The 14,582-nt window shown below is 39.1% G+C and overlaps 1 protein-coding gene across 3 annotated transcripts in view; it reads right to left on the bottom strand.

The window, feature by feature from the left end:
- spidr (scaffold protein involved in DNA repair) overlaps positions 1-14,582 on the bottom strand; it is a 52,221-nt gene that overhangs the window by 24,508 nt on the left and 13,131 nt on the right. For all 3 annotated transcript variants that reach the window (XM_077519284.1, XM_077519273.1, XM_077519292.1), the window contains exons 9-10: positions 5,268-5,472; positions 4,916-5,154 (exon numbers count right to left, since the gene is read on the bottom strand). In XM_077519284.1, coding sequence (XP_077375410.1) covers positions 4,916-5,154; positions 5,268-5,472 — 444 coding nt within the window. The remainder of the gene's footprint in view (positions 1-4,915; positions 5,155-5,267; positions 5,473-14,582) is intronic.

Here is a 14,582-nt window from a genome sequence, read left to right as displayed (position 1 = left end):
TCACCAACAACCTGGAAAAGTACTGGGAGGAACACAATCACCCATGAGTTGATATACACGCACTATTTATTGATGCACGTCATTACTTGATGACATGCCCAATATTGCTGACTATTCCTGCTGCTGTTCACATTCTTTCTTCATGTAATGTCTGAATTGTTTATATAAAGACTTTTTTTTTTTTTTTTTTTAAACTACAAACAATGATGCTGACTATTCTTACAACTGTTTCCCTTCACAACGGCATGATGCAAATTTCAAATATTTTTAGAATCGGATAAAAATGCATTTTGCATTAACGTCTACTGAGGATTCCAGTTTATTAAGTCAAGTCATTTTTATTTATATTAGCGCTTTCAAACAGTCTTAGCTGTGATTGTTGTTGTTTATTTGGTACTGTTTAAAGATTAATTAAACGAAACAAAATAATTCAGCGACGTCAGTCAAGAGGTCAAGATGTTCGGCTCAAAACGCTTCTTACTGATTAATGCTACAACAAGGAACTTTTAATTTTCGTTGATTATGGCGACACCGTATGGTCAACAGCGGTAATGTTTTGCCTGTAGGAAGACCACAATTCCCATGAGGACCAGCGCATAGCATCGTCTTTGAGGTCACGCCAGCGAGGAAAGCAAGTATTTTTTATTTTTTTGGTTGTCAGCAAAACAATGATAATGACTAGAATCAGGTTGACGTCCCTCGAGCGGGGTGACTACAATATGTAACTGCATATTGACATCGGAATGAGGTCCAATTAATTGACGTAATTTGCACATCGTTTTGGAGTACAGCACTGGACTGGACTTCGACTGACTAAAGCAATATGATCTGCACATCCCGTGGACATCAATTGTTTAGTGGGGATCGAGAGTCTCATTCCGTGAAGTGGCCAGCTTTGTGTCACATTATAAAACTTCTTACCTCTGAAAACATAGTTTAATTGGATATGAAGAGCCCAGTCTTCAGTATTGAGGTCGTGCACGTACGAGTGCGCGCAGCGTGTACGAGCGTGCAGTTTGTTTTCGACCACAGGTGGCAGTAGCGATTTGACATTTTTAATCTTCCATTACAATACAATTTTAATTATTGATCTTTTAATGCTCCTTTCATTCTGCTGTTCACCTTGTCATAAAACAACCTAATTAATAATTGCGTTACAAAAAACAAAAACAAAAAAGTGATCTATTCCATTCTGAGCCAAGGTAGAAACCTCTTTTTCAGTAAGAAACTGCCATTAGAAAAGTCAGGAAAGAAAGGGAAGAAGTGTGGGTCAATATATGGCCCCTTGGCAAATATGTAACAATGAGCAGGCTTAGAAATATCCTGAAGTCATTATCAGTGGGCCCCACCTCCATTCCGTAACTACTAACTCAACCTGTTGACTTTGGTTAAGTAGAGAGGCGCGAAAAAGAAGGGAGCGAGCGTTTCCGGGCCAAAGGAGGCGGCGTTTGTTTACCAGCCACGGAGGAAGCATGGCAGGCGCGAGTGTCGGATTACAACCTTAAGACGGGCTTGATGTGTGTCAGCTGACCTGGCGTCATCGCACGGCGGCGGCCGCGACCCACGCTCGGCCGGCCCTGTTCCGACCAAGCCCAAAGCCTTTATTTTATTACTCAGCGCGGGACAAAAACAAGCAGCGCGGGGAGGGCCAGGCAACTAAAGGTCACAGTGGATTGCTTGACTGCAAATGGCTCATTCACTAATTCATTAACTACAACAGCACTGCGGTGTGTCATTTCAAAGTCACCGGAGGTTTTAAACAGCCTGCAGTGCAGGACTTTGGACCGGTTTGGCTTCCTGTTTCAACTATGAAACTTGACTTGTCCACTCGTACATACTGTGCTCAGACCCACTGCCCGCCATTCGTCGTGCGATTGTGATGCAAAGCGCTAAATTACAAAAGCTCTACAATTTACATTAGTACAGTCTGTTTATTATGGAGTCCGCTTCTATGGTAGCAATGTAATATGGATAAGACAGAACTCATTGTATTTGTTATTACCACTAATACAGTTAGTCAAGTCGTAATTATAGTAAATATTTGTATGAAAAACGCTTCTATAATGGAAAAATAGTAAGAACAGTGGCAATTGAGCATGCATTCATGCAGCACATGACCGCAAATTCTTTTGCCATTGTGCAAACTACTGGAAAATACGGTCTATTATTTACCATGGTATATACACAGCCCTCCATACAGTAATTATTGGCACCCCAGGTTAAGACGTTTTCTTTTAGCCTGGCAAACACGAATTATCAAGTTTTTACTGCAACAACACCATAAGTCATTCACTACTGTCTCTCTTTGACATGCCCACGGTTATCGTGTACTCACAAATTTACATATGAACATTGTATATTTCATATGTACGTCCGTAAGTTTACTACTCTTCCAGACATACATTCCACCTTTAGGATGTCATGTCTGCTCTTCGCTGATTGGATGTTTTCACTGACTGTTTGGTAAGGTTTGCCCCGCCTTAGAAATGCGCTTGATGCCAAGTTGCCGACAGTGACAAGACTCATTTCTGATGACAGTGTTGAGTCTGATTTCCTGGCTAATTTTATTAAGCTTTTAACATTTTTTTTTCTAAATAATATAGTCTATAAATAATATAGCTCTTCAACCATTCATCTTTGGGCAATTTCTCCTTTGCACTCCTCTTTAGCTCACTCCACAGGTTTTCAATGTTTCACGAGAGCATACTTCTGCAATATAAATTGTATTTATATTAAGGCTTCTAACAGCTCTAAACCGGGGTGCTAAACTAAACTTTAAAATAGAAAACACATATTACACATACAAATATTTGAAAAAACAAAAACTGCAACCATTACTGTCCATATGTGTGGAAAAAGTAAGACAAAGGGTTAAGTACTGCTGGTGCCATCAACGAAATAGGCACAGCATCCACATCTTCCCACTGTTTTATATTGTTATGTATTCAACCACAAGAAAAAGCAGAGGGCACTTGCCGCTGTGTAGGAATATCCGGTAAACTTCCTGCTCTATTAACAATACTAAAAATTGGTGGGCTTCAACTGTCAGAACAAAGTGATGAATACAACATTAGGAATACTTTTAAGTTCTGGAAAACAGTGTTTGGTGGTTCAAACAAGCTTTGCTGTGTGTGACACTTTGCAACGGATGCAGTCACCATGAAAGCAAAATTAGCTCTACGCACTGACGTAACTCCATGGGTGTCCTATCCGTTGCGGGCAACTCGGTTAGGATTTAATACAGCTTTTTTTTTTTTTTTAATATTTGAAATTAAATGGCGTTTTAGGCTACCACAGATTTTCCAACGATGTGTGTGGTGCGATTTCTTTTGTTTGAGCAGAATACATGAAAAGGGGCTACACAATTCAGGTCAGGAAACAAGCGAGACAGTAAAGTCAGGCAACACCAATCGACCCACGGTTAATCCAAATCTTACACCAGTATTGTGCTTGTTTACATTGTTATGCTTTATTCTAGAACAAACATAATACTAAAGACGTAAACACATTCCAAAAATATGGCACGAAAACAGGCACGAACCATACTATGGATTTTCTGTACTATCTCACACCTAACAATCAGGTACCGTAATTGCCGGACAAAAGCCGCGACTTTTTTCAAATGCTTTCAACCCCGCGGCTTATACAATGATGCAGCTAATATATGTATTTTTTCTGACGGCCGCCAGTGGCGCTCAAGCAGAAAAGGTAAGAGTGAGACAGGTGGAATATATGTTGCGAGGAGGACGCAAGTTTAATATAACTTGGCGCTTTGTGCATGAATAAAATTAGCATGAACAGACCCTCATCATGGAAAATACAAGAAGTCTCGGTCTCAGTGACTTTTATGAGTATGTTATTTTTAACCAGCCCTGTTAGTTACTACCGTATTGCTGCTGTGTTACTGCCGCTTCACAGGCACTGTTTGGAAAGAAAAGCTAAGGTATATTATTAAACCTTTGAAAACTCTTTCTGTGTACCGTCTGTCTTTGTAAATATCTCGTTTCAATGTGGGCACATGCGGCTTATAGTCAGGTGCGGCTCATGTATGTACAAGAGTTTTCCTTTAGAAATGTACTGGGTGCGCCTTATAGTCCAGCAATTACGGTATCTAATATATTAGTACAGCTTGGCCCTGGCCGGATCTCGCTTTGTTAGCTGCAAACATATGACATTGCACTTTTGATTGGATCTGTACATCTTCAGTTCAAACTTCAAACCACAGAAAAACTAGTTGTCGACGGTTAGCCACTAATAATATGCAGATAATTAATATTAATAATAATTAATTCCAAATTTAATAATTCCATATTTATAAATAATTCCAAAATTAATTAATTTTTTGGTTGAACAACCTTTACTGTACAGTATCACAAACACCAGGGATAGATTACCATAATGTATTTGATATCATATTGTGAATACTGAACCATTAAGTGTAAAAGCATCATTTGGAGGAGACCACAGCTATCATTAATGTAGCACGCTTTCACTCACTTTGTTGTTTTTGGAAAATTAAGGTAACGGTTACAAACCTGTTCCAGCTAGCAAGTGGGCAACAATTCAACTTTGGCTTGCTGGTGCATGATATTCCAAAAGATCACACAGGCTTGCTTTTCTTTTCTTTTTTTGGTGGAGAATTTGGCGCACGTCACTCGCAGTGCGGCTGGATTCAATAAGACATGTTTGTGTCTTTTTGTCAAACAACGGCATATGGCTACAGTGTGCATGCTTTGTTAGGCCTTCTGGGATGCGAACAATAGCCTGACCACTGAGACACATTGTGCCACCAAAGAGTCCTCCACACTGTGGCCCCGAAAGCATCCAAAAAACACATGAAATGTTTAATCTCATCCAGATTTTTTCTGGCGAAAAAAATAAAGGCCTGGATGGTGGGAAAATGGTTAGACAGTACCTGCGTTTGCCTTGCTCTGGAGGAGGAGGAGCAGAGGAGGCCCAGGAGCGCAGTCTGACGTTAGCGATGGATGCGGTAGGTGCAGGGATGGAGTAGACCCTCTGGACCACCACCACCACATCCCGGCCCACAGAACCAGCCTGGCCCAGGCACTCTATCGCTTCCAGGAGAGAATAGCATTGCCTTGCCAGGACAGCTGAGCTTGCTACCCTCCTGCTAGAACCGTCGCAGGCTCTTACCTGAGGGTATTAAAGATGTGGAAATTGGACAAATGCATTTGGCAACTTAAGCCCATTTTACACAGAGATTTGCCAAAAGCCTGAAGAACGACATCATTCAGTGTTACACACACCTGTTCAGTATCATTTTCCTCAGCTACCCTGCAAAACTTCATCGTTCCAAACGTCCGACACAGAGGGTATGGTACGAGCTGTTTCGCCGCAAACAGGTCTCTCAGCGGCCACTCGGACGCTTTGGAAGAAGCGGGGTTGACTTTCTGGCTGAAGTAGGTGTTAAGAATAATATCACAGTCTAAGCTTTCCACAGAGAGACTTTGCCTGCAAAGAAATGAATGAGAGAGACATTAAAAAAATCAAGGGGGGTTTGGGGGTAAGACAGTTGGAATGTCAGTGTTTCATGTCAAACTGTGATGTATTGTATGAGATCTACAAGGAAAGTTTGAATGTTGAACAGATGTATGCTTCACGCCAAAGTTTGATACTGTTGCAAAGCCTGTTTATTTTCTTTTAAAACAATGCTCCGTTTTATGAGGAACATGCATTTGCGGGATAAGCGGAGCAACTCAGACGCTTGAACTGGGATAAATCTTCACTGTTACTTTTGACTTGCTTTAGGTCATTTGGATGTAGTCAGTAACAAGCAGGATTATAATAGTTTCTGAATTTACATTATAGTTAGTTTTGATTTCGTTTTTTTTTATTTTTATTTTTTACTTTATTTAACTTTCATTGCAAGTTTATTGGGTTTTCTTAATTTTATGTGTTTCGAAAATGCTTTAAAAGGTACTGCGGACAGAATTTAGTGCTATCTGAGCTAATAAGTTGCAACAATTTTGAAGCACATGCACTACGGGGTCTCAGACAGATCGCACCACACTTCGCAAGCCTACCACCAATTACTACCGATTATTAATTGGAGTGAGCGAGTGAGCGACCTGCTGAGCAAGAGTGGCTAGCAAAACTACCTGGAGTGGCTAATAAGAGCAGCTAGAGGGAGAGCCTACCAAAAGCTAGTGAGAGAGAGAAATGGATTATTAGTAAATGGTTCTAATGAACACTCGGGATGTAACAATATCCAAACATCACGATACGATATTATCACGATATGAAGGTCACAATACGATAATTATCCCGATATTGTGGGGGGTTGGCGATATTTAAAAAAGATCACTATATTGTACAAAAAAAAAGACCTCATACTAAAAAAAAGCACAATATTGTACTTTTGTACATAACAGCAATGCATATAAACCACCTACAATCCCTAATAATATTGAGGCACTTAACTACTAAATCAAGCACACATTGATCGCTTCACAAGCAAATTAGTTTCCCCTTCATCTGACAATTAACATAGATTTTAAACATAGAAGGCCAAAACATCCCCAATGAAAATTAAATTCCACTAACAAAGGAGCCACTAGAGGGAGCTAATGGAAATCAACCTGACTTTTTTTGTTAACAGATGTGTTCCTTTTAAATATTGTGAACATGACGACAACGACTATTGTGGCAGTTTAAATATCACGATATCACAATATTGCCCATATCGTTACATCCCTAATGAACACTGTCTCAAAGTCTAGGATTAAATTGTATTAGTTTTAGTATTTTTTTTTAATTTGGCATATTTCGTGTGTGCAAGATTAAAACATGACGATATGAGGCTTCTGGGGTTGGCATAAGACTCTGGTTTTGTAACCACGCAGGAGGGGTTTTGTTGGTGCTGGATTTCACTTTGATGGATTGGATGTACTGGCTTCTATGGATCTCACTCTGCCTTATCGATCCTTCCCTCCTTCCTCTCTTTAGTTATTCCTCTGGTCTCTTGAGATCTCGCTAAATTTGCTGGAATTTAGAGGCTTCCGGGGTTGGCGTAAGACTTTGATTTTGTAATCATGGGGAAGGCAGGAAGTGTTTGGTCGGTGCTGGATTTCACTTTGATTTATCTTTCTTTTCTCTTTATTTTTTTTCTGACCTTTTCTCTGGTCTCCTGACCATTTAAACTTCACGACTCTGGCAAGATTCTGAAGTACCAGGTTAAGGCGAAGGGTAATGGGATATTTATAAGGCTTTAGGTGAATTAATGAGTATAAATTTATACGTATTTGCACGCACACGCACGCACGCACGCGCACGCACGCACGCACGCACGCAAACGCACGCACGCAAACGCACACACGCAAACGCACGCACACACAAAAAAAAAAAGAGCAATGATGATAAGACGTTGAATCGGTAAGACTACCGAATGAACAATTCTGAGCTCTTTAAAAAAACAAAAAACCAAAAAAAAACATGACGATAAATATTGTGCAGTAATTTATTTATTTATTTTTTTTAAATCAACAAAAATATTATTTTAAAAACATTTTAAAAATAATCATCCACAAATCAAATACAGGTACTGTATAACAGTCCATAGGCTTTGAACAACAACGCGTACAGTGCATCATACTGCTTCTACCCTAACGTAGCCGAAGTAGCATGTGGAAAAGCTATATACACAGCCACAACAATCTGACACCATCTTCACATGGTCATCACACACAGTTGTGGGATGGCATGCCACTCCAAGAATTGAAAAATAACATTTTGAGAGAAAAAAAAAAGGTTCGAAAAGAGATACAAATGTCTCACTTTGCTTCATGTTACTTTTTATATGCTAAAATAAGTGTGAACGTTACCAACTATACTGTACATGCAATTGTGCACAGCTACATTCAAACGCCTTCCAGATGTGACATCATCAGAAAAACACATCCACGCCTGTCACAACCAGGCAGGCTGATTGTTGGCCGATGACATGAAAACGACACTCTACGCTATTCCTCGCCTTTTCTTTTAGTGGCTTGAATTTCATTTGCGTGCGGGTGCCAAAGTGGACATTCTTAAATTATTTCTAAAACAAAACCCAAGCAAAACTTTTCTGGTTTGGCCCTGTAACATGTATACCTGAGAGAGTGAACAGTACCTCCCCCGAGTATTAAAGGAACTTGAAAAACAGCCCTTATAATTACACAGCACATTGTTTATAGTAGTACTGATTTACGACTAAGTCTTTCCACATGTGACATGAAGAATAGAATGGTGGATTATTGCTGAGTCAGCGCCAATTGCACTCTGTGACTGGATCTAGCATGCGTGTTGCAGCCTGCCTCTGACGTTGATGCGAATGAAGCAGCAAGACGACACACACGTACAAGTAGAATGTTTGTTTAGATGTGTATCACTGGAAAATATTATTCTTAAATCACAAATGGAATTGTTGTGATTTTTTTTATTTTATTTTTATTTATTTTTTTTTAAATCTTCAATCCAGCCCAAACGTCCTTGATTGAGTCCACATTCACCCTTGGCGATGTTTGCTGCCAAGCACAACAAATATCAGTCAATGCTTCAGGCATGGGCTGTATGCACCATTTAACATCAGTTTTTTTGTGCACAGTGTACTGTACCGTTCACCTGTATACACTTGGACATAGGCCAGACTCGAGGGAGGCTACAATTAGGGAAAGCAAGACAGCATTTGGAGGGCCACCAGGCATCGTGATTTGACTCAATCACACACAAATGACTTTGCATGTTTGGCCTGGCAGGAATTTTAAAAGTCATTCAAGTCAAATGGCGGTTGGTTTGTGTCCAAACAATGAACCCTTCAGGGAAAGAATCAACCCTTGAAAATTTATTTATATATTTGTTATTTATATTCATGTTTATTTTCTTAGTTCACATTTTCTCTGAATGTGAATTAAGTAAAAATATTAAGTATTTTGACAAAAAAAAAAAACTTATCCATTTAACATTTATGTTCCCCTCCCCTTTATTTATATTAGTGTCACATGAACAATCAATTTTAATCACTTTATTCATGTTTGTCAGGATTTTTTATTTTTTTTTAATGAATTATTTCTTCAATAGTTCAAAATGACTCGCCAAATGTATTGACTAACAACATGGCTGCAAAAAGAGAGAAAATGGAATAGTTTATAAAAGCACATCCAGTATTGCTAAATTAGCGATTTAGTTATTTAATTTAGTGACTTTTCTGACTCTCTGGGGTCCAGTTTTTTAAAGAGTGACTAGTGACAAACTTTCTGCTGAGAAACAGACATCACTTGTTTCCATATGACAAGAAATTAACCTGATGGAAGTTAATCGTGGGAGCCAATCTTGCTTTTCATGTTGTAAAAGCAGTGATTGATGGTGCTTTGTTGATTTATGTTGCAAACATTTTTCCTCCGAGCCATGCAGTTTGACAGCTCATTTGATCATGATGTTGAACATTTTAAGTTAATTTATGAAGGACTGTGTTTACGTACATATTTGGACAAAAGTTTTTTCCCCCAAGAGAAAAGCACTTTTCTTATCTCTTCCAAGGCCAGCCTACACGAAGCATCATGTTTTGACTCATAATCATAGAAGAATGACTTTGCATTGTTGTACTATTTGAAAGCATGAAATCTAAAAGTCATCCAAAACAAAGGAGTTTAATTTTGTCCAAACAATGAACTCTTTCTGGAACAGATGGGACAACAAAATTTGTTCTTTATTTTTAAAAGTATTTAGGGAATAAAAACATGTTTCAGACTATATTTTCTATTATGCATTTTTTTCCCCATTATGGACGACATCTGCAGGTTTAAGAAGGCTAAATCTAAAATCTTTTTTAAAGCTCACTTCAATCAAATTTGAGAGCTCTCATTAGTTAAATATGACAATTAGGAGTTGGCCATACAGTTGTGCTATTATGCAAATTAAATTTGTTCTTTTAGCCTCCGCACAGCAGCAGATATTTACCAAACATGGACTTCCGCCGCCTATCCAAAAAACCCCTACGTCGCCGCAGTCATTGTATAAGAGTGATGAAGCACGACACCATTTATCATACTGAACACTTGGCCAAAGATCAGTCAGTCATCGCTATACACGCGCACTGCAGCGTATTACTGGAGCGGAATGTACAGTACTGTTGAACGGAACAGGAAGAGGAAGTTACTTCCTCTTTGGGAACAGGTGAGTGGGCAGCTGACAGGTAAGGAGTGGCCGGCTGCTGGCGTCACAGCGCGTAGGTGAATCATCCTCGCAGGCATTTCCGTTCGAACCGCAGCCCACTCAGGGGCAAAGAGCGGGTAGGTATGGGCGGAGCCATCCTACGCATGAATGATGGGGGTGAAAAAACCCCTCAAGTGTCATGCAACAAGCTTGAAAAGAGGAATTTTACGAGACATACTGGTGCCTTCATTGTAGCCCCCCCCCCCCCACTGACAACAGTCTTGGTATCCTGGTTCTGTAATGAAGCATTATTCTACATATAAAAACGCTTTATAGAATATATGGTTATGTGAAAAAAAATTATTTGAGCGCGTGAACGACCCTCTATTCTAACAAGATTTACAAAAACGAAAGGTGCTGAAACCACCATGTGTTTCCAATCACTTTCTTTTGGCTCGCTCTCACACTCGCTCTCCCTAAACGCTCCAGAAAATAATCGAGTGTTTTCCCCCCCCTCAGCTTGCTGGAAATGACCTAACGACTGCCAGGAAGAGGAATGTGAAGCATTCCCTGGAGCTGTCCGTGACGTCAGCACGTCGAGGAGGCCCCAGCGCTTCCGCCAGCCTGGATATTCCAGAGTGCACTCACTCACAACTCCCAACAGCTGGAGTCCACCGCTGCCTCGCTCCCACTCCAAAACAAGCCCCAAACATACACGGCCCCCGCCTATCTGGACTCCATGTGAGGGACTGCGAGGCACATCTGGGCCTTTGGTGCTGATATGGGGGTGAACGGGGCAAAAAAAAAACAGGTCTTTACACTGAGGAGACACAGCTGTTGGAACTAAGACTGGAATTGCACTGCAGGTCCAAGTGTCCAGTTCAAAACACCAATATCCGATTTTCTATTTCTATGTACATTTCATGTCACACGTATCCCACATGGATGCTTTTAAATCTGTTTATCATTCGTTCAGTCGTTCTTCTAAACAAAACGGGAAGTACAAAAAGAAAAGAGCTGTTTTCTCAATATTCATTCCAAAATCCACAATGAAGAAAACGGAGAATGACTCGTTTTTCGATTTCTGATTTTGTGCACAAATGGAAGATGGGAAACACGGACAACAGGTAATTTGGACGTTTCATCCAGTTTGGATCTTTTCACTTGATGCAAGTTGGGTGACCCAGAAGTATTTTTTGGTTGTTTTATCTGACTCGTGGATCAACATTGACAGTGGTCATGTCTTCTGGCCTCAGAGTTAGCCTCTTACCCCCTGAAGAGCACATAATCACCCATGTTTGCAATTCGTAGCAATATTACTGGATAGCCGATAACCCATTCACGCCCATGCAAGCCGTTGGAGCCACAGGGCGGCCATCTTACCACTCCCATCTCGCTAGCAGATATGTATACGTACAGATTAGACATATACAGCTCGTACGCTCTTAGTATAGAGTCGGGGGCGGACGTGGGATTGGTGGTTGGCTGGGTGGATGTGCTGCTTTGAAGACCCCTCTTTTCTTTTAGCGCTTATCCAGTAATATATACAGATCAGTGCACGACCAGAAGTCAGATTAAAAAAAAAAAATAAAAAAAAAAAATAAATAAAAAATAATCGCTTCTGGGTCACACAACTTGCGTCAAGTGCAAATACTGTATCAATATCCAAACTGGATGAAACGACCCAAATTGCCCGTTGTTCATGTTTCCCATTTTTGCACAAAATCAGAAATCAGAAAATGAGTCGTTCTACATTTTCTTCATTTTGGTTTTTGGAACGAATTTTGTTTGGAAAAACAACTGAACGAACGGATTCTTTTACAATGACAGAATACATGATGCACGAATTGCATGTAAATAACTCCAAGTCTCCAAGTCAAGTCTCAAAACATGAAACAGTGAAAACTCCAAAGTAAAAAGTAATACCTACATAACATAACACAAATATTATATATTACATAACTTTAAGTTGGTCTGGGCTGACTCCTGCCCTCCATCGATAAATCTCCACGTTATGGGAGCTGCCTGTAATTTTATTTAATTAATGGTGGGTGGACGCACAACTAATAAAACATATTTAGACCGTTTGTAATTGATAACGGTTTTGCTCTATGTTACGATTCACAGCGGTTGTTTTTGTGTTTATTTTGCAGTTTTTTTGGGGGGGCAGACAATCATCAAATGGTAGGAATAAAGGATAATATTGAATTTATTTTTGTAAGTTTGTAAAATTGTTATGTGCACCTTGAACATAGCTGTCATACATTTGGTGTTAATTAGGGTCAGAGGTTTTACTTCTTTCTGCCCACTTTCTTTTCTATTTTTTTTTAAGAATGAAATAAATAAATGAAATGAAAATGAAATGTGCTTTCAATGATATGAAGTCGACATTGCATTTACGTTGCACTCACATTGACAGTTAACGGAGAAGTGCCATTTGAATCTACAATTCCATGTGTTGGAACTGGAGTCATATCACTTGAGCCATTCGGCGTAAACACAAACTAATAGTGACATAATGACAATTGGAAAATTAGTCATTACCTGATGCATGTTAATGATCATTTCAAGTCACGGCATATATTTGTTATTTGTGCATAGACCCTGATGGGCCACGGTCAAACAACCATCCACCGCTCAATGCTTCCTGTTCCCCTTTTTTGTCCAGCATATTGTTGGGAGTGAACTCTTGTGCTGTTGTGCAATTACCAAGATTCTTTTTTTTCTTCTTTTTTTTAACTGCTGCCCGGAAATGAATTTGTCCCACAAAAAAAAAAAAAAAAAAATCTCCGAAAGACGGAAACGCAGGAAAGTGTTTTTACTGAACATGCACTTTTTTGTCACGTTGGTGCAAGTTGTTCCTCTTATTTGAGCTCACAGAGTGTACTTTCTTCAACTGACACTGATATGTCGTCAATTTCAAACTTAACGCGTGTACCCAGACGTCAAATGTGTGCCTGGCAATAATGTGCTAAAGGTCATGCTATAGTAAACGCAACGATAAAAAAAATAAAAAAAATAAAATAAAAAAAAATAAAATAAAAAACATGAATAAAAGAAGACAGCTGGCTTTAGGACACCAAATTTAAGACTTTTTAAGACTTTTTCGGGCCACGTCAGCCTAATTTAAGACCTTGTATTTAGTATATATTTATTTATTTATTATATATTATTATTTATTTATTTAGTAAATATTTAGTAAACTTGCATTACTTTACATACACATTGCATATTATAGTAATTTATAAATATGACTTCAATTTTGGAAGAAAAAGCAAATACCAAATTTAAGAATTTGAGAGAAATCCTAAATTTGAGTTAAAGTCTCAAGTATTATGGCACTTTATGTAGTACCAGCACTGCTTGCCTCAATTTGGTGCAGTCTGTGTTGTCAGGTGTTCACAGCAAAGGTTCATCTACAGGCTAATGTCGTTAGTTATGAGTGACTGTTTTTGATCATTTCTTGCAGTCCAGGGTCGAGGGGTGTGCTGGAGCCTATCTCAGCTGGCTATGGCTATTTCTTGCAGTGTATTTTCAAACCATACAAATGAGTAGTTCCACTCATGAACCACTACTTGAAAATACTACCTTTCAGTAGTTGTTTCTTCATGTGGAAATGCAAACATAAGCCAATTACGTACCTTGTAGTGGAAAAAGGCCGATGTGCTTAAAAAATAAATAAATAAATAAAATATATATATTTTCCCTTTCAATCAAGCCCCTTGAGAGCTTCAATCTGTAGCTCAAGTGTTTATTGCTTTGCATGTTACAACCCAGTGCTGCAAGTTAGATTTGCGACCCAGGATAAGCATTCTGGCAGCGTGAATGGGGAAAACCAAAAAAGCATGGAATTGGATATTTTCAGATGGAAATCAGGTCTCTTTCAAATTTGGATAAAAATTGAAATCCACTGGGTATATGCCAATGTAAGTGCAGCGTATACACACAGATCAAGATGGATCCCATTAATGCTAGCTTGACGTCATCGAAATACTTTACACCAATTGGTGATGTATGTCACTTATTCCTGATATCGCTGGTGTTGGGCCAAAACCTTGTAGCTCCGAAATCATCACTTTTTAGGAGACCCCCAAAACGGCATGTTTCTTCAATCATTAACATTGCAGAGAAAGAGAACAAGCCATTTTCATCACTTTAGTTTGCTCAATAAATCGTAAAAAATGACACCCACATGTGTGGACTAACCAAAAGTAAATATTTTAAAAAATCTATAAAATTTGTCAAATTGTGACTTATGTTTCGGCCCGACACCAGTGAGATCCAACTTTGTGATATATGTTATGCATGATAATGTATATGTTATAATACATGTTATACACATTGTTAAAGTAACTTTGGATATTTGTTTTTATTTACGTATTATTGTTAACTTTCATGCGTGGGTCTTCTCCGGGTACTCCGGTCTCCTCCCA

Source organism: Festucalex cinctus, chromosome 1 (genome assembly GCF_051991245.1).
Source record: "Festucalex cinctus isolate MCC-2025b chromosome 1, RoL_Fcin_1.0, whole genome shotgun sequence".
NCBI classification, from domain to species: domain Eukaryota; kingdom Metazoa; phylum Chordata; class Actinopteri; order Syngnathiformes; family Syngnathidae; genus Festucalex; species Festucalex cinctus.
The sequence above is the reverse complement of the archived record's forward strand: the minus strand, read 5'-3'. Positions and strand labels throughout refer to the sequence as shown.